Source organism: Sprattus sprattus (assembly GCF_963457725.1).
Source record: "Sprattus sprattus genome assembly, chromosome: 1".
NCBI classification, from domain to species: domain Eukaryota; kingdom Metazoa; phylum Chordata; class Actinopteri; order Clupeiformes; family Clupeidae; genus Sprattus; species Sprattus sprattus.
Window position 1 is genome coordinate 42,149,881 of NC_137920.1, and position 25,409 is coordinate 42,175,289.

Below are 25,409 nucleotides of genomic sequence, written 5' to 3' on the forward strand. Positions count from 1 at the left end.
GATTATCCTAACCATAGTCCTGAAGTATAATTGTTGCATTGTGTTACTTTAACACAATACCAACAGTCAGAAGATAACATGCCTGTCCTGTTTGAATAGGTTGCCTGACTGATGCTAGCTTTCTCTAATGACTGAAAAGCTTTGTGTAAATGTCTAGGTCGCTTTCTCCATTAAACGACGTACAACATAGGCCTACTGCACAACACAACTCAGAATAAAATTCGCGCATCATTTTAATTTAATTAAAGGTTGATTTAAAACGTACCTGTTTGGACTCCAGCAAGAGGCAGCAGCACAGCCAGAATGAGACTTCAATTGTAAAGTGCCAACGGACAGTTGGCTTTTCCCGCATTTCACAACAAAGAGGGCTTTTCCCCGCAATTCACAACACAGAAATAAGAGTTAGCAGAACTGTTGTCCCTCGTATTGAACCCCAACTTAAGGACTTAAGTATTAACAACTCACCAAATCGTTTTGGATCATACAACTTTCTTGCTTTGTTGTGCTAACTTACATTATTGCCTAAAATGTCACTAATTTATATTTTCAAGTTTTACCAACATAAAGTACTGTTTTAGGCCAACAAATACAAGTTGCTTTTTTTACAGTTACAGTTAAATTGAGAGGGACAAAGAGGTTGCTTTGATTTGGCGCAGCTGTCAGTAAAGCACAGGTGCAAGCCAGTTTAAAGACCCTATTATGACGTCATAATGGCCCAATGTAAGTCAATGGGAACATTTCGATTCGTTTTTATTTAATATCTTAAAAAGTATAAAGTTTAGAAAAGTGAAAAATACATAGCATAAGTGTCGTTTACAAGACCTACGCGACAAAGTTTGAATGAAGTTTCTACGTTAAGCGGAGAAATGCCCTGTATTGTTATTCCTAGGCTTCTTCTTCTTCTTCTTCTTCTTATTCTTGTTACCTTTTTCTGCGATTAATTCAGCCCGAACCGCTTAACGTAGAAACTTCATTCAAACTTTGACCCGTAGGTCTTGTAAACGACACTTATGCTATGTATTTTTCACTTTTCTAAACTTTATACTTTTTAAGATATTAAAGAAAAACAAATATAAATTTCTCCCATTGACTTACATTGGGCCATTATGACATCATAATAGGGTCTTTAAACTGGCTTGCACCTGTGCTTCACTGACAGCTGCACCAAATCAAAGGAACCTCTACTCTCTCTGTCCCTCTCAATTTAACTGTAACTAGGAACATTAAGACACCATCCATTCTCTACTTTTTTTTCTCTCCATCTTTCTCTCTGTCAACTTTCTTTCACACTCAATCTCTCTTCTTCACTCCATTTTTATCTCCTTTTTTCAATATTTTCACTCTCTCTTTATCTCTTCATCCAGAGCCACTCTTGTTCACTCTTCTTTCCTTCTTCCACTCTTCTTTCCTTTCTTATTTTCTTCTTTCACTCTTCTTTCCTTTGTTCTTTCCTTCTTTCACTCTTCTTTCTTTTCTTATTTCCTTCTTCCACTCTTCTTTCCTTCCTTCACTCTTCTTTCTTTTCTTCTTTCCTTCTTTCACTCTTCTTTCCTTCTTCCGCTCTTCTCTCCTTTCTTCACTCTTCTTTCCTTTTGTCTTTCCTTCTTCCACTCTTCTTTCCTTTCTTCTTTCCTTCTTTCACTCTTCTTTCTTTTCTTCTTCCTTTCTTAACCTTTGCATTTCATGCACTGGTATTTCCTTCAGGAAATGCATTTTCTAGTTAAATCTTTACCCTTTTGTATTTTATCCCACACCTAAAACTACCAGCATCAGAGATGTGTGTAGAGTGTAGAGTGTGATGGCATGTGTGTGGATATGGGATGGCATATGTGTTTGGATATGGGGTGGCAGTCTTGATTGTGCCTTTTGTAGCATAGCAGTGGAATGAAGTCTTGACTGTGCCTTGTGTAGTATTGCAGTCTTGACTGTGCCTTGTGTAGTGATGCAGTCTTGTCTGTGCCTTGTGTAGTGATGCAGTCTTGACTGTGCCTTGTGTAGTATGGCAGTCTTGTCTGTGCCTTGTGTAGTGATGCAGTCTTGTCTGTGCCTTGTGTAGTATGGCAGTCTTGTCTGTGCCTTGTGTAGTGATGCAGTCTTGTCTGTGCCTTGTGTAGTGATGCAGTCTTGACTGTGCCTTGTGTAGTATTGCAGTCTTGTCTGTGCCTTGTGTAGTGATGCAGTCTTGACTGTGCTTTGTGTAGCAATGAAGTCTTGACTGTGCTTTGTGTAGCATAGCAGTGGAATGAAGTCTTGACTGTGCCTTGTGTAGTGATGCAGTCTTGTCTGTGCCTTGTGTAGTGATGCAGTCTTGACTGTGCCTTGTGTAGTATGGCAGTCTTGACTGTGCCTTGTGTAGTGATGCAGTCTTGACTGTGCCTTGTGTAGTGATGCAGTCTTGTCTGTGCCTTGTGTAGTGATGCAGTCTTGTCTGTGCCTTGTGTAGTGATGCAGTCTTGACTGTGCCTTGTGTAGTATTGCAGTCTTGACTGTGCCTTGTGTAGTGATGCAGTCTTGTCTGTGCCTTGTGTAGTGATGCAGTCTTGACTGTGCCTTGTGTAGTATTGCAGTCTTGTCTGTGCCTTGTGTAGTGATGCAGTCTTGACTGTGCTTTGTGTAGCAATGAAGTCTTGACTGTGCTTTGTGTAGCATAGCAGTGGAATGAAGTCTTGACTGTGCCTTGTGTAGTATTGCAGTCTTGACTGTGCCTTGTGTAGTGATGCAGTCTTGTCTGTGCCTTGTGTAGTGATGCAGTCTTGTCTGTGCCTTGTGTAGTGATGCAGTCTTGTCTGTGCCTTGTGTAGTGATGCAGTCTTGTCTGTGCCTTGTGTAGTATTGCAGTCTTGTCTGTGCCTTGTGTAGTGATGCAGTCTTGTCTGTGCCTTGTGTAGTGATGCAGTCTTGTCTGTGCCTTGTGTAGTATTGCAGTCTTGTCTGTGCCTTGTGTAGTGATGCAGTCTTGACTGTGCCTTGTGTAGTATTGCAGTCTTGACTGTGCCTTGTGTAGTGATGCAGTCTTGTCTGTGCCTTGTGTAGTATTGCAGTCTTGTCTGTGCCTTGTGTAGTGATGCAGTCTTGACTGTGCCTTGTGTAGTATTGCAGTCTTGACTGTGCCTTGTGTAGCAATGAAGTCTTGACTGTGCTTTGTGTAGCATAGCAGTGGAATGAAGTCTTGACTGTGCCTTGTGTAGTATTGCAGTCTTGACTGTGCCTTGTGTAGTGATGCAGTCTTGACTGTGCCTTGTGTAGTATGGCAGTCTTGACTGTGCCTTGTGTAGTGATGCAGTCTTGACTGTGCCTTGTGTAGTGATGCAGTCTTGACTGTGCCTTGTGTAGTGATGCAGTCTTGTCTGTGCCTTGTGTAGTGATGCAGTCTTGACTGTGCCTTGTGTAGTGATGCAGTCTTGACTGTGCCTTGTGTAGTATGGCAGTCTTGACTGTGCCTTGTGTAGTGATGCAGTCTTGACTGTGCCTTGTGTAGTATGGCAGTCTTGACTGTGCCTTGTGTAGTGATGCAGTCTTGACTGTGCCTTGTGTAGCAATGAAGTCTTGACTGTGCTTTGTGTAGCATAGCAGTGGAATGAAGTCTTGACTGTGCTTTGTGTAGCATAGCAGTGGAATGAAGTCTTGTCTGTGCCTTGTGTAGTATTGCAGTCTTGTCTGTGCCTTGTGTAGTGATGCAGTCTTGACTGTGCCTTGTGTAGTGATGCAGTCTTGTCTGTGCCTTGTGTAGTGATGCAGTCTTGACTGTGCCTTGTGTAGTGATGCAGTCTTGTCTGTGCCTTGTGTAGTGATGCAGTCTTGACTGTGCCTTGTGTAGTGATGCAGTCTTGACTGTGCCTTGTGTAGTGATGCAGTCTTGACTGTGCCTTGTGTAGTATTGCAGTCTTGACTGTGCTTTGTGTAGCATAGCAGTGGAATGAAGTCTTGACTGTGCTTTGTGTAGCATAGCAGTGGAATGAAGTCTTGTCTGTGCCTTGTGTAGTGATGCAGTCTTGACTGTGCCTTGTGTAGTATTGCAGTCTTGTCTGTGCCTTGTGTAGTGATGCAGTCTTGTCTGTGCCTTGTGTAGTGATGCAGTCTTGACTGTGCCTTGTGTAGTGATGCAGTCTTGACTGTGCCTTGTGTAGTGATGCAGTCTTGACTGTGCCTTGTGTAGTGATGCAGTCTTGTCTGTGCCTTGTGTAGTATGGCAGTCTTGACTGTGCCTTGTGTAGTGATGCAGTCTTGTCTGTGCCTTGTGTAGTGATGCAGTCTTGACTGTGCCTTGTGTAGTATGGCAGTCTTGACTGTGCCTTGTGTAGTGATGCAGTCTTGACTGTGCCTTGTGTAGTATTGCAGTGTAATGAACGTAATCACATTTGCATTAGTCATTTGAAAGTCAATTTGGCACTTGTGAAAGGTCATGCTAACTCAAAAGAGCAGATTGTCTGATTAGCCTGTGATACCTCGATATCTCACACATAGTCTAGTCTAGATCATTGCCATTCTTCCATTCCCATCACCCAGCACAATGTAACATTTGCAAAAATATGAATGCATGTACATGTACTTGGATGTGTTTACCTCCCCACCAAAACAAAAAATATATAATATCCTATATCTGTATACACAAGGTAACTCAGTGTGTTCTAGGTACTCAAGCCATATCTTATCTAATCTTAGATAGAAATTAAGATTTCTCCATTTCCCCTAACCGACTCTCATGCTGTTGATAGTGACAGCGATTACATTGTCTTTCCCGGTGTAGCGGCGGTCGGGCAAAGGACTGTTGGACACTGCAGTGCTTTCGCTCTTTTATTTCTGAATTACAGACAAATACAAATGTTGTCATAGACAAGCATATCACTCCTGTCTCTTTTCCTTTACAATGCCAACCGAAATGCAGAAAGTAGTACAGCTGTCCTTTAACATCTTACACACAGTACAAAATACAACAATTAACTCAGTGTGTTCATGCGTGCGTGCTTGCGTGAGTGTTGATCAGGTGGAGAGACTACGGCAGCATCCCACAGAAATTGTGTGATGTACCAGTTTTGTGAGAAAGTATTTTTTTTAAATGGAATATTAACTACTTACCAACCTCGACCGTTCGGTCATGCAGGGAAATATCTGACTTCGGCTTTGCCATATCAACCTCGCTATCGCTCGGTCGATGCGTTACAGCATCAGTCTGATATTTCCCGGCATGACATCACTCTTGGTTAGTAAGTAGTTAGTATTCCATTAAAAAAAATTGCTTGGTATCACAATTTGTACGCCACATAATTTCTGAAACCCACCACTCAAAAAACAAAACCTTATATCAAATCTGCTAATTATCAGCCTTTACCCCGCTTTTCAATTTCCAAAAACACTTTTTGCGAATCATTACAAACTACAGACAGAAGTGGAACACGTGTGTGCCTTTTTTCAGGCACTGCCCTTCAAAATGCAAGACAAACTGCAAGACATACCAGTTCCAGAGGAGGACGTTGCTGTGAAGGCCCAACCAGGAGGCTGGGAACAGTCATATAGTCTCTCTTTATGTATAAAATACAATTGACAATTTTTTGAATTCCAGCCCTTTTCTTTTGTTGTTAAGATGTTGCAATCTCATTACACAATTTGTATTGCCTAGCTGACCAATCACAGCACCTTAAGCTCATCGGCAGATCGCCTTCTAATTAGACCTACATAGCCTTATAAATAAGATGCCATTAGTGACATGTGTCTAAAAAAATATCAGAGGTAATGGACAAGACTGTCAGAGCTCAGGATAGGATAGGGCTCCCATTACAATAATATACAAATTGCTGTTTGATCAGCTACTGTTCTTTGCCACGCAGAATAATTATGTCATGTTTTATACGTCATAATTCTAGTCATGTCATGGCAAGCAGGAACTGTGCAAAGATGCGATATAACTCAGATACGATCAAAATATTTAACCTTGAAAAGGTATCTGAAGAACAAGTAGAGAAGATAATCGAATCATTCAAACCCAAAGAGTCAAAGGACATATTTGAAATGGACTCTGCAATGGTAAAAGACCTTTGCCTGTTGTTAAAAAAGCCTACTACCCATATTGCTAACCTTTCATTCTCTCAAGAACGTGGGTGTTTTCCAGAACACTGGAAACGTGCAGTTGTAGTTCCTATTTTTAAAAATGGTGATCCGCACTCAGCAGCCAATTACAGACCTATTACAGTTTTTCTCCGTTGCTTGAACTGAATTTTTCAAAGCATGCCTCGGTTTCTCTGAACACTAAACCCAAATCCCAAAACCACTCACACAAAATGCAAAACCCTTTATATCTCTTGCAAAATGCTACCTTGCTTTCAAAACACTATTACAGTTTTTTACAATTGCTAAAACAATAAAACCCATTGGCTGAACAAAGTTCTCAGTTGCCTGAACTCATGAAGCTAATTGTGCAGTCTGTTGTCAATACCTTAAACTATTTCTCATGGTAAAACACAATTTGCAGGTCTCACTTAGACTTTTCAGCAAAACTCTAAACACATTATCAGTCTTAAAACACATTCTGCACTCTAATTCACTTGTCATCCATACTGGTAAACACAAGTGGCAACAATCAAATACAAATAGAGAACAAAATGTCATTGATTGAACACAACCACTCAAAATTGATTTAACTTGTATCAAATGATGTGACACAACCAATATGAGCCAGTTTAGGGAGCAAGCAGGTTGTTGAAGGTGGGAAGGAGAAAGTCTGAGAATGAATAGAAGAAACAATGTGAGGGGAGGAGGACAAGTAAAAACCACGTTGACTCCTTTGATTTGTGTCCCTTTTACTGTGGTAGTGTATATTGTAGTAGGCCTACAGTGCATTGTAGGCTGTATAAGGACAATACGTAAACAAGTTGTATGGCCCTGAACATTGTGCTTTCTATTTGGTACAGTAACAGTACTGATTGCTCAATAGATTTTGACTGGCTGCAGGTTCATATCAACAAAGAACAAGAGTGAGTTGTGAGTAGTGAGATGTAGGGTACAGTACTATAGGGGTACAAGAAGGAGAAAGAACCAACACAAATACAGTTTTTCCCAATCGTTTTCTGGCATTTAGCGAATCATGGGTTAACTTCATCTAATGCTCACATCTTCTTTGCACAGCAAGAGTCTTCTCTGGCAAATGGGTTTACCATTTCTCATTGCTTTCACGCAAATTTCTTTGAGTTTCAACACAATTTTCAAAACAGTTTACACACTTCTCAGAGAAAGACACAAAACCTAATTGGATAACCATGTCAACACATTGAAGACACTTAGTAGCAGCCTACTGGCACTGCTCTCTATATTCTAAATATCGTCAGCACCTGTGTGAACTCTCTGTGCAAAACTAATCAAGCAGTTCTCAACCTCTAAAAAAGGGTCAATAGATTGAAGTTGATACCAAGCATGTATCGAATAGGCCACCACCAACAACCTTAGGATGAGGACAAGGAAGAGGTTGTGGTAGAGGTAGAGGGGCCCCTGTCAGGGGATGTGGCATTTGTGTAAGATGCTCAAATGAAATTAGGGCAAGAGTCATTGATCCATAATGAATCATGATCTCTCCATGAGAGAGGCTGGCCAAAGGTTTCTTTACAGTAAAACCTGAGCTGTCATACTGTGGCATCAATTGTTTGTACGTTCATCAATGACAATGACACTTTGCTGGCCTTCACAGTCAATATAATGCATTGTGTTTTACTGTATTTGCACTCTTGGCAACAACCATTTCTTTAATTTTCTAAAGTATGTTGTCACAATACAATGTATACTGTAGTTTCACTAAAGTTATTTACAACATATACGGTCGAATTCTGATTACTTTATGTATATTTACAGTATTTACAGCCTTTTGCACTATTTTTACAGAATCAACACACTGGCCCACACTGGTGGAAGGGGGAGATTATTCACTGCAGAACAGAGTTGACCTTTTCACTGTATAATGAAACCTGTCATTTTACGTAACGTACAGAATATACATGTAATGTGGAAAAAGGACTGCAATACTGTAAATATTTTTGTGTCAGAATCTTTGCCATTTTGTGCAGAGTAAAACAAATGTTACGTAATCAATGGTGTTGACAGGTCCTTGTTGAGAATATATATGATATAGTGTTTAGCAATGCAAAAACAGAACTACAAAATTTTACTGTGTACAAATTTCAGATTTCGAATATTTTCTGACAGTATATTCCCTAAGTAAGAGTGCTCAGTACAAAACCCAAATTGTAGTACGTTGTCAGTGGTAAAATAGTCAATACTGTGATGGTGTTGCACAAAAGTTGAAGTGATGGTTTCATAGGTTGATATTGAAAGCTGTATTTTGAGTTTTGCTATCCATTGTTAAATAAATGAGAAAACATACATTTTCAATTGAGCACAAATTGTAGGTTTTGAAAGAAATGTTTGATTTTGATGGGTGTGTGATACGTTTTTGAGAAGGTAGTGTCATTCTACAAACATCATACAGTGTTTTGGTCATTTCAGCTTCTGTTACGGGCTGTGTGTGAGCTGTTTTGAAAACGTAAACAGTGAATGAAAAAATTCGGCAAAACGATTGAGAAAAACTGTAAGAGCAAAGCAAAGTAGTAATTTCTGATACATTTGTATAGCTACTATGAGAGAACATGTTTTCATTCATCAAAAGTCAATGATAGATACAGTAAATATGAAATTTGTTTTGAGGTAAAACATGTTTTACTTCTCCCTGAGAACTATATGTTTTGAACAGTGTGTTTTGTATTTTTTGGTGTATTGTTTACTGACTGCTTGAAAGTGTATATAATTTTGAACACTTTGTTTATGATTTGACAGCAGTGTTTGATTTTGAGCACAGGTAAAACTGTTTTGAGGCGAAAGTTCCATTTTGCAAGAGGATTCAGAGGTTTTGTAAATAGTGCTTGAAGATGAGGTTTTGTGTTTAGAGTTTAGAGAAAATGAGTGACTGTTTCAAGAATGTGTTTTAGCAATTGTAAAAAACTGTAAATAAGAAATTTGTTTTGAGGTAAAAAAAAAATGTACTTCTCCCTGAGAACTATATGTTTTGAACAGTGTGTTTTCTATTTTTTGGTGTATTGTTTACTGACTGCTTGAAAGTGTATATAATTTTGAACACTTTGTTTATGATTTGACAGCAGTGTTTGATTTTGAGCACAGGTAAAACTGTTTTGAGGCGAAAGTTTCATTTTGCAAGAGGATTCAGAGGTTTTGTAAATAGTGCTTGAAGATGAGGTTTTGTGTTTAGAGTTTAGAGAAAATGAGTGACTGTTTCAAGAATGTGTTTTAGCAATGGTAAAAAACTGTATGTCACCTCAAAAGGGTATTTTGTTTTCAAATGACAAACACAGACCATTATATGAGTAGATATTCTAAGCATCGATTGAACACTGATGTGCTCAATGGAAAACACTACTATGAAATGGGAAAACACTAGTATGAAGGCCTTATCAGGAGTATTATGCCTTTTCATCTCCAGTGTTACTGTACGCTTTCTCCTGTTATTATTGTAACTGTATAATGTTTTAACTCAAATATAAAACAACTCACAAACAGTAACGACTTACAGTAAAGATTTCTTTTTTTTTTCAAAAGTGCTGTAGCCTTTACATCAGAGCAAACACAACCGAATGTGTAGATGATTTACACAGAACAAACAATAGGATATTGATACAGTCAACAAAAAAAGAAAGAAAAATGTAAAATAAACGCTTTGTTTTAGGAACAGAGAAAAACTGTAAAATAAACAATGTATTATCCAACTTCAAAAATCTGTCTACAGTCTTTACATTAACTATCTGCCATCTGTTTGCCAAGATTGTGAGGTTCTGATGTACACAGACGACACTGTGATCTTTGGATGGGGTAAGAATAATGTAGAGGTCGCTGCTAGGCTTACAAAGGTCATGGTTGATGTGTCTGACTGGTTAAACAAATGTTGTCTTCAGCTTAACAATTCCAAAACCGTTGCTATGTTGCTATGTTCTCACACTGAACCCGATGTGCTTATTTCTGATCAAAGAATCAAGACTGTGAAGGAATACAAATAGGTTGTTAGTATCTTGATTGATAATCAACTTACTTTTAAAAAACATGTAAGAAAAATATGCTAAAATTTTAAATTCAGCTTGGCCAACTTTAGCCATCTTAGAAATCACATGTCCACTGAGGCTGCTAAAATGTATATGTTCTCATTGATTTTATCTCACATTAACTACTGCTTACCCATCTGGGCCCTGTTCAGGGTACAACTGAAGCTAAGTTAATACATTTAGCTCGTGACATGAGATAATCTAGCTCGTTAAATGAGAACAGGCTATACCGGTCTGGCGACGTGCGCTAAATTACATAAACGTCAAGTAAATTTGTCCCAGGCTAAACTCGTCAGATAAATTGCGCGCGCACGTCCTTCAAAAGGCAGGAAAGGTTGATCACCAAAACTATGATTTTTTTAACGGTACAATAGTCTAAACTCAAAGAACTCATTTTTTTCTCCGCTAAGGCAGGATATCACCATGAACGCGTTATGAAGAATTCAAGACCATAATCATGTCAAAATCCAACACTGCCGCCGCTGGGACAGCAATATAAGAAACTGTCAATAGGCCGTCTTAGACGTGATATCTTTTTCTGTGTCGAATATGTGACTTTGGTGCAGCGGGTAGAGCTCATGGCTAGCATGCAACAGATCACTGGTTCGACCTCCCTCACCTCCGCAATAAATGCAGTTTTACATCTCCTTGTAAATCACTTTGAATAAAACCATCTGCTAAATTACTAAATGTAAATGTATTAATAAGAAATTCAATAAATTGAAGCAATGAAAATATATTGTGTGTATTTCTCTCTTCTTATCATGCATCCACCTTAATCATTTTTTTTCAAAAATGATATGCTATGGTGTAGTAGACAGAGTACTTCATTCACTACTGCACAAAAACTAGACACGTTTGCAAAACTAGACGTTTGCAATGATGTAAGTTGCATTTGTTGATGACGTATGGTTAATAACATCGTGATTGTAGAAGGGACATGATCAAATCAAGATCTAAGGTAGGTAAAACAACTTTCACCAATATCTCCGTAAGGGAGATTGGTTACTGTCACACTGTCGTATAATTATGAGTGCTTTGTTCTCCGCATCGCCGACATTAAAAAAAAAATTTGGCTGAATCAGTAGCGCTCAAGAACTTATCATGTTGGAAAATGGATCTTGGCGATCGCAAAGAATTCTCTCCCTACGCTAATCGAACTATCTAATATGACTCCTTTTAGTCCTTGGTCAATGGAATCCCTCCTTTTGCCAGGGGTGTGGCAAGCTTAGCCAGCTAAACTTAGGTTAGCCTGCCCTTGAGCAGGTTAGTGCTAAGTGATATGTTACTATGGTCATTTATCAGAAGTTGCTTCGCCGAACCCGATAAAGGGGTGTTCTCTTTTTTTAGCCTGGAATCTAGCTCACTAAACCACTTAGTGAGTGTCGCCGAACAGGTCTATACTGAAAACTCCACTACTCTTTAACCAGTCATGTCAAAAAACCTAATTCACACCATCACTGTTCAGTCTTCCATCAGTACAGACTTTTAAGTTGGGACAATCTGATCACATCTGATCTGATCTAATTTAACTGCTGTTTAATGTTCAAAATCCGGTTTAACCTTTACATTTGAATGTTTATTAATGTACACTGTCCCTCTTCATCAAATAAACAAACTGAACTGAAAAATACAATATAACAGACGAGGAGGTCTTCTAAAACAACTACACACTTACAAACAAAGCACAGGAACAATGCTGGTCTGCATTACCTGTATGTTTGGTTTGAGCTGGGTGATTCTGGTTGTATTCATGTTTGTTTAAGCTAAATAAACCCCCCACAGCTGATGACTACCTGTGTGTGATCTAGGTGAAAGACAAACAGACATGTGGACACGCCCATCTGATGAGTGGGTGTGGAGTTTGGTCAGCTCTAACCCCAGTCTTCCTTTGCCACGCACTGAAGGAGCATCTGTTAGAGACCTGAATCTCCTGTGGCACACACATACAGGTGAGTAGATGTTACCAGTGGTGTAGTCCTGGGTATACACAGGTATACGGAGTATACCCACTTATTTTTCAGTCAGCATTGCGTATACCCACTTCTCAAAACAGGGCGTTTATCCTGTGCTGTATGGGCTGCTTAAAAAAATTAAGAGTATAACCACTTCTCCACCGACCACTACACCACTGGATGTTACTGTATAGCATGATGACTGGATATTAACTGACATCTTTCAAACTTAGAGGGAAAGAAGGACAGGTGTTTTGGGTAGTATAAGTCATTCTAGGTAAATACTTTAGCTGGCTTGAATTAAGTTCAACATGGAAAAATGTGAAGGCTTTTCACAATGGCCCTTTTCGCTTCTTATGTGTTATCTGTGTCTTATGAAGCCACTCTTGATATGTGCTAGGTTCTCTTGACAGGTGGGTAAATTATTGACTAACCTCTCTTTGCATATTATCTGGCGTAGGATAGAGATGTACATATTACTGTGAAAATGCGCTAAGGAGTGTTGTACTGACGTCACTGTGTGTGTGGGGTGTAACAGACGAAGATTCTAGTTCTCCCACATTCCTTTTCTATGTGCAGCTTTTTCCACTTATTTATCTCTCATGTTTAGCCCTCTTTCTACTTTGCATCTTTTGAATTGTCCTCTACAGTTTTTCAGGCCTGACTTTATACTAAGGCTGTCTGTAATAATTAAATAACTGATAAGTACAATGTACTGTACATCTCACTTCAGAACAAGTAATATGGTTACAGGATGCACAGGGAAATAAACTGAACTAAAATCCTTATTTTTTAAATAAAATTGTCTTCATTATTTATTTTCTTAAATCTGTCTTAAGGCAACTCAAAGAAATAAGATGTGACAAAAAGTCTCATTTGTGTCCCCCGTCATTCATTGTTGATGTGTGAATGTGAGTGTGTTTGAATACTCTTTTGGGATCACAAGCAACTTAATATCACTTTTTATTTATTTTGTCGCAGTTAGATCATGGAAAAGGATCCAGTTCCTCCTCCTTACCCGGGATTACCCACAGGTCCTGGCTATGGTGCCGCTTATCCGCCATTACCTGCACACCAGCAAGGTCAGCTGCTTTCTCAGACAAGCATGGCCGCTGTTTATCTCTGTTCATGTTGTGGGGTGGTTAGCATATGTTTTCCTATGTGTTTTGAAAAATAATTTGTTGGTTGGCTCTTTACCCCTTTCATATAGGTCCAGGCCAATATCCGCCAACTCAATACGGAATGAACCAGCCAGCCGCAGCACACGTGGGTGAGTATGAATGCTTTTTAACCAGTTCAGAAACTATTGACTTTCAAATCCCCTGGAAAACAACCTGTTTGACTACACAGGCCGGTGATTAATGTAGTGTAGTCAAGCCTGTAGACGTGGTCTTTACTGCACCTTCTATTGGTGGACATTGCTCTCATGCCATGAAGAGTACAATTCCCTTTCCCAATGGGATTTAGACACACCTTGTATGAAGAAATAAACAAGTCATGCTTGATGGCTGCAGCCCTTGCTCAGCTCTGGGAGCGGCCCAATTAGATCAGCGCCCAGGACCTGCCAGTACCCTGGAGTTGGGGTAATAAAGATGAAAGAAGCTGAATGGTAATATTCTGTGGACAGCCAGATTGGATGGGAATACAAGGAGCTTGTTTTTTTTTAAAAACATACTGTATATTTATTAAGAATTTTGTTCATTTTACAGACAAACAATACAAGACAACAAAACAAGGCACATCTAATGCAATTTGCTCTCACATATAGCACATATATGTTTGTGTCACAGTAGACAGTGTGTTACAGTCATTAAGATTACATCAGCTAACTAGCATTAAAGGGGAGAACAGAATGAAAACAAACAAAACAAAACTAAAGTAAAAAGTACTCAATCCATTTTATCATCCAACCAACCATCAAAATCCATGTTGTTATTCTCAAGGAAATTGTAGAAAATGTTCCATGTTTCCAAAACGTCTATTTTTGTGTGTGTAACTTATCTTTTCTAAAGCTAAGTAAGAAGTCATTCCCCTCAACCATTGTGATGTGGCACAGGGTGTATCAGATCTCCATGATAGAGCTATACATCGCTTGGCTTCCAGAAAACAAATATTCAGTAGAGACCTAACTTTTTTAGAGGTAGTGAAGTTCTCTGGATAGAGATTCAATAAGCACAGTTTAGGACTAAGAGGCACTTCCTTGCCAATGATTTGGCTTGCAAGGTCCAACACCTTCCCCCAAAAAGAAAGTATCTTTTGACATTCCCACATGCAATGAAATAAGGTACCTTTTTGGACTTTACATTTGAAGAAGGTGTAGCGCCCCTGTACTCAACAAGGAGCGGAACAATCTATGTCTATGATTCAGGTTATGATATTGATATACGATATCGGTTAAGGGCTAGTTATAGGCTCGGCATTGGAGGGGGGAGAAAACTGACAACAAGACCAGTCTATCTATAATAAATAAAATGGTTTTAATAAATATAATAATGATATAATAATAACACTAATAATAATAATAACAATAATAAAAAATCAAAAAGAGAGCTCTATTAATTATCAAATAAAATACAATTAATCAGACAAAACAAATAGTGTGTGTAATGGTGTATTCTAATCACTGTAAGTGAAGCTTAGCTGGTTCAAGTCCGGAACAGTAGTTTCTTCTATCTTGGGTAGCTCGCCATCCAATGTTCGAGGTATACAAAAAAAACAATCGAGATCCTATGAAATATCAAAAACAGTTCACGTTCCTTCGTCATGGAAAACAAGTAACAAAGTAAGTTAAAGTAATAATAAAAAAAAGAAATATTAATGAATGAGGAAACGATTTAAAGATAAAAAGAGGGTTTCGAGGAGCAGAAATCAATTAGGGTGCATCAAGGGTGTCAAGGAAAGTATTAATGAAAGGGGGGAAAAAAATATCTTCTTGGAGGATAGGGAATAGGGAAAGCCTGAGCCTGGGACGCTTGTTGTTTCATATAAAGTTGGAAAAAAGCTTATTAAGACAATTAATGAGTGAAGGTGGAGGAGCAAGTGGAATAGATTGAAAGAGATACAAAAACTTCAGTAAAATTGACATTTTCAATACATTTATCCAGCCAATCATAGAAATGGGTAGATTGTTCCATCTATTTATAAGTTGGGTGACCTTATCTGTTAAGGTATTGTAGTTATTAGGAACAATTTTGTCGGTGGTAGGGGCAATCTTAACACCCAGGTATGTGAAGCCATTTAGTGAAACCATAAAAGGAGTATGAATTGGGGGGTGTAGTCATTCCTTTTCATTCATGAATAATATATCAGATTTGGAGAAATTCATTTTGTATCCCGCAAAGGTGCCAAAATAGTTAATAAGGTCCAATAGAGCTGGTAAAGTCTGTTTCAAATAAGAGCAAAACTAAATTGCATCATCAGCATACAGTGCTATACGATGTTCCATATCTCCTATCCTTATCCCTTTTAACTATTATGGTTGCGAATTGTCATGGCAAGCGGCTCAATTGCCAGGAAAATAACAGTGGAGACAGGGGGCAGCATAAAGTTCAGCCTGGGGGGCAGCATAAAGTAGTCTGATCCAGCAGAGAAATGTCTTCTTTATGCCGATTCTTTGAAGAACCTCAAACAGGAAGTGCCACTCCACCTTGTCAAAGGCCTTCTCGGCATCCAACGACAAAATAGCAGTGTCCATACATCCTGAATTTTCAAACAAAATATTAAGAACTCGTCTTATATTATGAAAACCTTGTCATCCCTGAACAAAGCCGTTTTGGTCAGAGTGCACCATTTGTGGTAGAAGTGTATCTAACCGTCTCGCTAATGCTTTGCAGAGAATTTTGAGATCGAAGTGATATTGGTTCATTAGATCCACAAAGGTTAGATGCTTTACCTGGTTTTAACAAAAGTGTGATTACTGCCATATTTAGAGAGGGGGGGAAAGACCCACTAGCTAAGGACTCTAAATACATTTCAAGTTAAGGTGGCAGTAGCACGTCCTGAAAAGCTTTATAGATTTCAATGGGAATCGAATCCTGGCCAGGCGTCTTACCCCATTTTATACTCCCAGTGGCTGCAGACAATTCCTCAATGGTAATGTCTAGGTCTAAATCATCCAGGACGTTTTTTTGAAAAGGCTTGATGTTCAATGAATCCAAAAAATATTTTTGTTTTTGCAAGTCTGAGGCTGAAGGGTCTGTGCTGTAGGCAATCATTTCTCGTAAAAAGCTTTATTAATTTCTTTAAGGTCACTAGTCTCCAACCCATCATCTAGCTGAATAGTATTTATTGTTCTTTCAGATTCGGATTGTTAAATACGGCAAGCTAAGAGTTTACTAGCGCTTTAGGAGCGTAATCTAATGTGTGAAAAGGCCTTAGAATTATCATTACCTTTAATTCATACGTATAAATGATTCCTATATAATTTATAATATATGTACCGATCAGGCTTTACTCTGGGATTGAACCCTAGATGCTGGGTGTGGGGAACCAGCGCTTAGCCATGTGAGCTAGTAAGAGGACCCTATTCAACAGGGTCTCTTCCCAGCAACACTTTCTCAAAATACGGAAGAGATTCCCAAAAACAGAGGATGTGGCAAAACAGGTTACAGTCCAAAACACAGGAGATACTTTGCAAAACTACTTTAACTCAAAAAAACACCAACAGTGTAATACAATGCAAAAGGCAGTTAATCAAAGAGCTACTAACTGCGTAGCTATCATAGGGAACTACCCTAGCAGCGAGAGGCGAAGCTTAAGAGCAAACGCATACAAAAGCAGTTTGAGAACTGCACAGGGAACAAACCTTAAACTTGTGCTGGACAGACATGAAACACTATAACGACCCGATAAAGGGCAGGGAAACTAGCCAGGTATTTAACTCCTGGCTAATTGACCCTTCCGCGACCACTCCCCAAAACGGTAACTGATCAATCATAGCATAGCAACGGTTACTAAGCTCGGGACCTCAGTCAAGCGAGCCATTTTGATGAATGGAAGTCAATGAGAGAGACGTTTGCTCGAGAAGAGAAAATGAAACGTTGTGCTTATGGAGTGTGTAATTCTGACAGTCGATATCCAAAAAGGCTGGAGGGAGGGGTAACATTTTATCCCTTCCCGAAACCCAAGACCCAGAGAGAGAAATGCCTGCTGTGGATCAAACAATGTAGACGACCCCCCCCCATCAGCTGAATGTCAGCAACGTAAACAGAAGCACCTACTTTGTTCCAAGAAGCTATGTCGCTAAAATCTGCCCACTGCTTCGAAAACGTGAGAAAACCCTTGCTTAAAATACGATTCAGTTTTACCACCTTACATGTTTGCGTAGCGGCGACTGTGTAGATAATAGAACAAATAAACATAGCTGGAATGAACCTGTTAGCCTTAGCATTTGTCTGTCTACAAACACGGCATGTAATGTCGTGGTTGTAGCCTATATAAGCATATTGCAGACCATTTTGCCTGCTTCGATCTGAGATCTTGCTGTTTTTCCAAAAAAGCTTATGATTTCTTTGGGTAGAGCTGAAATTGACACGGTTGAAAACATGTTGCCACCCCATTCATACCAATGCTGAGAACCTGGGAAACGTGAATGCTTGACTGATATACCAAACGTTGCTAAGGGGGGCGGAGTTTGCGGAAGGGTCAATTGGGAGAAAGGAGGCAAACATACAGTGTAACACAGGTGAGGGCAGGCAATTAGTTACAGGTGAGGGCACACAACGGGAAACAGGTGAGGGCACATAACGAGAAACAGGTGAGAACACAAAATCACAACAGAGGCACATGTGTGCGAAAACAAGCGTTATTTTGTCCTTTGGCCACCAGATGCCGCCAATGTGCCAACTTATGGCAATCGCCGCTCAAAGTCCTGACAGAACCAAAAGAGAAACTAATATATAAAAATATTAAAAGGTCTGTTTGTGTTTTGTGTTAATTTGTGTTTTGTGTCCATTTGCTTTTTTTGTGCAGTGACGGTGTTGGTACAGCCAAATTTGTCTGATGTCCCTGGTCAGACACAGTGTCCTCATTGTCAGCAACATATTACGACTGCAACCAAACACACAAACGGCCTTCTGACCTGGCTCCTCTGTGGCGGCCTCTTCCTGTTCTTGTAAGTGTCCCATTTCGGCTTGTTTGAATTTACCCCCAAATTGAAATTGCTTTTTGACTTGCTAAATGTGTTACCTAAGTGTGTAAGTACACATACATGAGGCCTACTTTTAAATGTGTTATTTTTTATGAAAAAATTGTCTCTTTTGTTGTCTAATAAGTTAAGTGATAATTGTATTGTTTAAATCAAAGACTTAGCATGAGCAACAATAACTCAACTAAAAGGGCACTCTGAGAGCGCAGACCTCCAAATGCATCTTGCAATGTTAAAGAAATTGAAAATACATCCCTGGATCTGCCCTGTGGTGTCGATCTGCTCCAAAATGTAATGGGTTCTTCCTTGGCACATGCTCTACCCTTCCACCAAGGTTCATGAAAGTTGTTCTGGTAGTTTTTGTGGAATCATGCCAAACAGACAAACTGAAAACATAACCTCCATGACATGAAATACAATGTTCAATCAACATCTTTCTTTATACTTGTATCTACATTCCTGTTGTGGGGTTACAAAGATGGTCATTAAAATGTCTCTTGCAGCTGCTGGCCCTGTTCCTTCATCCCATTCTGTGTGGATTCCTGTAAGGATGTGGAGCACACGTGCCCAAACTGCCACCACGTGCTGTACCGCTACAAGCGGCTGTGAAAGACCTGCTTCTGCAATACCAAATATACCAATCATACCAAATCATTGCCACACACACAAAACTCTAGATTCGTATCCACTGAAAATAAAGAACACTTATTTATTGCTGTCTGTATGTTTTACATGCAAATACTTTCATCAATAACATTTTATCATAATAATTGTGCTATAGCAGTTTAAGGAAACACCTGGTGGTTGTACTTGTTTCGTTTTGTTTTTCTGCAGTTTAATGACTTATGACACTTTTCCAGACAATGTGTACGGTACACTACATATTTAAGTAATAAGGAATATATTTTAGGATATACATATTTTATTTTGATACCAACCATCAACCCCTTCCCTACAGACTCTACTTTGACACTTTCTATGCTAGTTGATTGTATCTTCATATTAATGTACAGTGTATCTCTAAAAAATGCATCCAAAAAGACTTTTGAATTATTAAAAAAAAGAAATTAAATCTTTCCCCCATCTGATTATATTTGTATCCCACACCTTAAACTACCAGCTCACTCAGGAAGCCACACTTAACCCAGTTGTAGCTTGCCCACCACTGGATTAACAACTATGTCAAACGAGAATCTCGAAGTTTGATGATGTAATTTCACCACTACTCAGCAGCACCATGGTGATTGTGCCAGAGGTGTCAGAGGTACGCTAGCCTTGTCTCTGTATAGCTATCAGAGGTACATTAGCCTTGTCTATGTAAAGCTATCAGAGGTACATTAGCCTTGTCTGTAGAACACGACAAACAACCAAAAGCATTCAGCTGAGAACAGCAGTTAGCTTAATAATGATGGATAACAGCTGATCAGCCATTTTACAGGTTTTGGTCAGTCATCAAGTTGGCTACTATCTATTTGAGATACTGTAGCTAACTAGATAGCAAATTAGATGCCTGATGGCAACAATAACGATGTTACTTATGTTACTTCAAGACATCTCTGATCGTCTGGGAGTTTCCCCCCGCCCCTTCACAATCCTTACTTTGGGTATCCCTCTAGCAAGAAATAGTGGGGTGTGATCTTTGATGAGACTAGAGGGGAACTGGTCTGGTCAGGTACGCATGTGACATAGACAGATCTTGTGTGAGGCCCCTACCCACAGTAGAAAAACATCTTTAAACATTTGAAGTCTTGACTGTGCCTTGTTCAGTATTGCAGTCTTGACTGTGCCTTGCGTAGTATTGAAGTGTAATGAAGTCTTGACTGTGCCTTGTGTAGTATTGAAGTGTAATGAAGTCTTGACTGTGCCTTGTGTAGTATTGCAGTGGAATGAAGGCTTGACTGTGGCTTTTGTAGTATTGCAGTGTAATGAAGACTGTGCCATCTGTAGTGGTTTCATCACGCAAGTCGGCAGGCCCGTTAGGAGGGCATTGCAGTTATCAAGGTGGGAACTCACCAAGGTTTGCACCAGCAGCTGGGTGGCAAACTGGGTTAGGTATGGCTTGATTTTGCGGATGTTGAATAGCGCAAAGCGGCAGGACCTAGAGACACAGGCAATGTGGTCCGTGAAAGTCAGTTGGTCATCAATAATGACCCCGAGGTTTCTTGCTGTTTTGGATGGAACAAGACATAAGGAGTCAATATTGATACTGATGTTGATATGTGGAGACCATCAGTTCTGTTTTGGCCAGGTTCAGATGAAGGGGGTGATTTTTCATCCATGTAGATATATCAGCAAGACAGTCCGAGATCCGCACAGAGACAGTGGTGTCCTCAGGAGGGAAAGACAGAAACAGTTGAGTATCATTGGCATAACAGTGATAGGAAAAACCATTCGAGTGTCCAGCGAGGTGGTGTAAATGGCAAAGAGAAGTGGTCCCATCACCGAGCCTTGGGGCACCCCTTTGGTGAGGCGGTGAGGTACAGACAACTGACCTTGCCATGATTGAACGAGCCCCAAGTAGTGTATGAGTCAAACCAGGAGTGTGCCTTGCCAGAAATGCCCATACTTGACAGTATAGACAGAAGGATGCGGTGGTTGACTGTATCAAACGCAGCTGATAAGTGAAACAGGACGAGAGCTTAGGATTAAGCTGTCACAGTCAACAGGGCTATTTCTGTGGAGTGACCGCTTTTTATACTAGACTGGTTTGGATCAAGGAGATTGTTCCTTGATAGGTTTTAGATAGGAGCGTGAGAAGTGAGACCAGTCGATAGTTTTCCACCTGGGTTGGATAGAGAGACGGCTTCTTGAGCAGCGGCGTTACCAGTGGCGATTCTAGAAAATTTTACATGGGGTGGCAGAAGGGTGGCAAGTTGAAATTCAAGGGTGGCATATCACACACACATTTTTGTGTAGGGATAGGCGCGCTCTACATCCAAAATAAAGGCAATTTTGGGTGCGGGTAAAAGATTGTTTACTTACAGTAGAAAAAAAACACACTCTCAAGCTTTTCTCATTGCTATTTCATTTAGACCAGTTTATTCACAGACGCGTTTTGTCACACTGACTAGATATTGTTACAAAAAGCCAGAACAAATATTTGTCTTTTTTAATAAGACTTAAAACACTGTCAGATATTACATATATTAACATATTCAGCAGCAAAACGTTCATGACATATTTCCCTTCATAATGACAAATACGTTTCTAAATGGCCAATTTAATTTCTAATGGCTTGTTCTGTATGTATTGGGTTATCACATACAAAAAAAATTATACCAAAGCTAGACTAACTAGCTAGCGAAATATAGGGTGGACAAAAGAACGCACACTATTTACTGTTACTGAGTTAACTGTAGGCTACATGACGGAGTAACAGCCAGAAAAAAAGGCTTTTTGTGACAAAACGGTTAGTGGTATCTTAAATCTGATTTCTTAATGATACGTAATGAAAATAAAAGCTGCAATAACATTTTCTGTCAGTCCACTTTACTGTAGCCTACTAAAGACGTTAGTTAGCTAAGCTAGGTAGCGCAAGCAAGCTGTATAGCGAGCTAGCTACTGTATGCTACTGATTTTTGCAAGCTAGCAATTAAATAAACGATTGAAATTACAACGGAACTGTCTATCACATATGACCACCCATCACATTTTATTGATTCACGATTCAGCAGTACTGTAGATTATTTTATCACTGCAAGCCTACAGTAGGCTTGTCTCAAGTTTGTTTTATGTTTCTCAAATGCTTCCAAACTGGTTCTTTCCTTCACTGGAATGTAGCGTGAGATACAACCACGCAGCAAAGCGGACTCATGGACTCAACCATTTTACAGGGGAGGGGGAACTTAAAGATTTTAGAACAAGCTGCCAAAGAGATCAACAGCTTAAGTAGCAAAAATATAATACCATTCAATAAATGAATAGTATATTATAGGAGACACTTCTGACAACCTGGGTGGCAAGTGGGGTGGCAAGCAAATGTTTTAGGGTGGCAGCTTCGCCACTGGGCGTTACCCTAGCCACTTTGAATGAAGAAAGAAATGTTCCAGAATTAATTTAAGCATTAATCACTTGTGTTATTGCCAGTAGGACGGCAGGCGATATGGCTTGAAGGATGTTGGATGGGATGGGGTCAAGTGCAGTGGCGGCTCGTCCATAAGGGCGATTGGGCGACGCACTGCCTATGGGAAAAAGAAGAAGGGAAAAAAAAAAAAAAATTATAATAAAAAAAAAATTCCTGATGTATAAATTCAATTGCACGACTACATGTAAATGTAAATTTCATATATTTTTTCTGTCGGATTCTACCACTAGACCGTCTTATCTGCCTCTGTATGTCATTGTCGAATCAGGTAACAGTCATTCAGTCAGCCTAGAGTCAAGATTCAAATGGCCCCGCCCCTTCAGGGCGATCTGGGACGAAATGAAAATCGCCCCAGACCTCTCCCATTGACTCCCATGTTAAATGCGTTTTTTTCACAAAACAGAGCTCTCAATGCATTCTCTATGGCTTCCGGGAGGGCTCGCCCCTCCAAGTCTAGTCATAAGTAAGCGACGCAAAAGGCTATGGTAAAAGCCAATGAGGACGTCACACAGCTTCGACAAAGGCATGTCAAGATGGCACCTGTTCAGCACAACAATTCCATCCGCTCTTTGACAGAAACTTCTTTTTAGTCAGCGTAATAATGAAGATAAATTGACCAAAAAAACAATTAGGACTTCCTAGACCAAAAGTATCCATTCAACAGTTTTCTACAAAGGGAGGGAAATTGGAACAAAAGAAAATCGCGGTCGTGAAGTGGCTAACGCGGTCTGTATTTCTATTTACCACTGTCACTTTTCATAGGTTTCACAGTGTGAACTATCTTTGAATAATTTTTTATGTGATGACTTATTTTGCTTTTGTAAGCCAATACTTTCAGTCAATAAATATCGTTGGTTTTGACGTATGTTGCCCCCTTCTTTATGTTGTTAGTGGACATATCATGTGTCCTGTTCAGCTATGTTACAACATACAACATTTGAGACGTGTGGATAACGAAAAAGTGGGATAATTTAATGTGGAGCCACATCATGTTTGCTTATGAAGGCTCCTGAATGTAACTTTCTTCCATAGCGTTCCACTTGTATCTTGCTACTCTAGCTATGTAGAAAGAGGGGAGATATTACTGTTGGTTGCTGCCAAAGGGTATTGCTGCATGAGTAAATCGGATAACTTAATGTACCTACTGAATAGGTCGCCTTAATCATAAAAAAAAAAAATTGCCCCCCCTGAGAATTTTTTCAGGAGCCGCCACTGGTCAAGTGGGCATGTAGTTGGACAGCTACCTGAGCAATAAAATAGAAAACTGTCGATTGTGGCAATTATTTACATTATGGGTTAACAGCACCATGCACAGAGTATGTAGATGTGTCGTGAACAGGGCATAATGAATGCATGACAGTGTGGTGGAGAGGGGAATGTGTAGACAGAGGGTTTCCTGCTGGTAAATCAGGTGGAGAGACTACAGCAGCATCCGACAGCAGAGACATTTTAGAATAGGAAGGTGTGTGTGTGTGTGTGTGTGTGTGTGTGTGTGTGTGTGTGTGTGTGTGTGTGTGTGTGTGTGTGTGTGTGTGTGCATGTGTGTGTGCGCGTGTTTGTGTGTCTCTGTGTGTGTGTGTGTGTGTGTGTGTGTGTGTGTGTGTGTGTGTGTGTGTGTCTGCTAAATACACTAACATGGCTGAAAAGAAGAATTAAGTATGTTGCGACAGGTGCTGGATTTTGATCCATTATTCATGACTATGGGATGCACAAAAAAGGAATGTTTTAAGTCTAGATTTAAAGATTGAAAGGGTGTCTGCTTCTCGGATAGAGGTAGAAAAACTATTTCACAGGAGGGGGCTCGATAGCAGAAGACTACTGCCTCCTATTGTGCTTTTTTATATTCTTGGAATTACAGAGACCTGCACTCTGGGAACAAAGTGGTCTCACTGGGCAATAGAAGACAATTAATTCCCTGAGGTAATTTGCTAAGCCGTTTATAGCTTTGCATGTTAGAAGGAGCCACTGCAGAGTGGCTAGTACAGGTGATATACAGCCGCGGAAAACAATAAGAGACCACTTCAAAATTATCAGTTTCTCTGGTTTAACTATTTATTGGTATGAGTTAAAGTAAAGTTAACATTTTTGTTTAATTCTATAAATTACTGACAACATTTCTACCAAATTTCAAATAAAAATATTGTCATTTAGAGCATTTTTTTGCAGAAAAATGACAATTGGTCAAAATAGCAAAATAAATGAAATGTTTTCAGATCTCGAATAATGCAAAGAAAACAAGTTCATATTCATTTTTAAACTACACAAAACTAATGCTTTAACTTAGGAAGAGATCAGATATCAATATCTGGAAACACCGCATCTTTTTTGTTATTTTGACCAATTGTCATTTTTCTGCAAATAATGCTCTAAATGACAGTATTTTTATCTGAAATTCGGTAGACATGTTGTCAGTAGTTTATAAAATGAAACAAAAATGTTAATTTTACTCAAACACATACCAATAAATAGTAAAACCAGAAAAACTGATAATTTTTTTAAAGTGGTCTCTTAATTTTTTCCACGGCTGTATGTCCATATTCTTTACTTCGAGTAAGTGCGCAAGCAGCTTTGTTCCGTATAAGTTTGAGGCTCTTTATTTATGTGTTGCTACATCTGGACAGAAGAACATTGCAGTAGTCTAGTCGCGATGTAATAAAAGCGGTGATCGGAGGGCTCATTGTGGACAGGAACACATTCTTGCCAACGTTGCCTTTGTGCTTGCACCAGACGGTTCAGGCTCAGGGTTCATCTGAATACAACTTGCACTATTTTGTGAAAACTACCAAACCCCATTTTTCTGGCTGTTGTTATGTATGCATATCAGACACATCAGACATATATCTATCTTTCTACTCCTATATGCATGCAAGATTAAAGAGAGGTCATACCAGCTATCAAACTGGGCTGCTCTGATGCACTTGGCTCACTGTAGGGCTGAGGGGCAGAATCTGTCTTCTAAGTGATCGATGCTTAATTGCTCTTGAAATGCAGACCAAGCACTCACAAATTTCTCTGATATCTTCGATTAGTCTTGGCCAGGTCTGCCTGGGGTGTGCTGGCTGGCGTTGTTGCTGAGTAGAGCAGGCTTGCTGGTAGATTTCCTTCCCCTGCCTAAGCACAACCTGTTCCTTGTTCCA

The 25,409-nt window shown here is 39.6% G+C and overlaps 1 protein-coding gene across 1 annotated transcript; it reads left to right on the forward strand.

The window, feature by feature from the left end:
- Window positions 1–13,031: 13,031 nt before the first annotated feature.
- LOC308360765 (LITAF domain-containing protein-like) lies at window positions 13,032–18,797 on the forward strand (the record flags this gene model as incomplete). The annotated part of the gene is made up of 4 exons (XM_080832875.1): window positions 13,032–13,125; window positions 13,254–13,313; window positions 18,014–18,155; window positions 18,692–18,797. 4 exons carry the CDS (start codon window positions 13,032–13,034, stop codon window positions 18,795–18,797), a joined length of 402 nt encoding a protein of 133 aa, XP_080689001.1.
- Window positions 18,798–25,409: the final 6,612 nt, after the last annotated feature.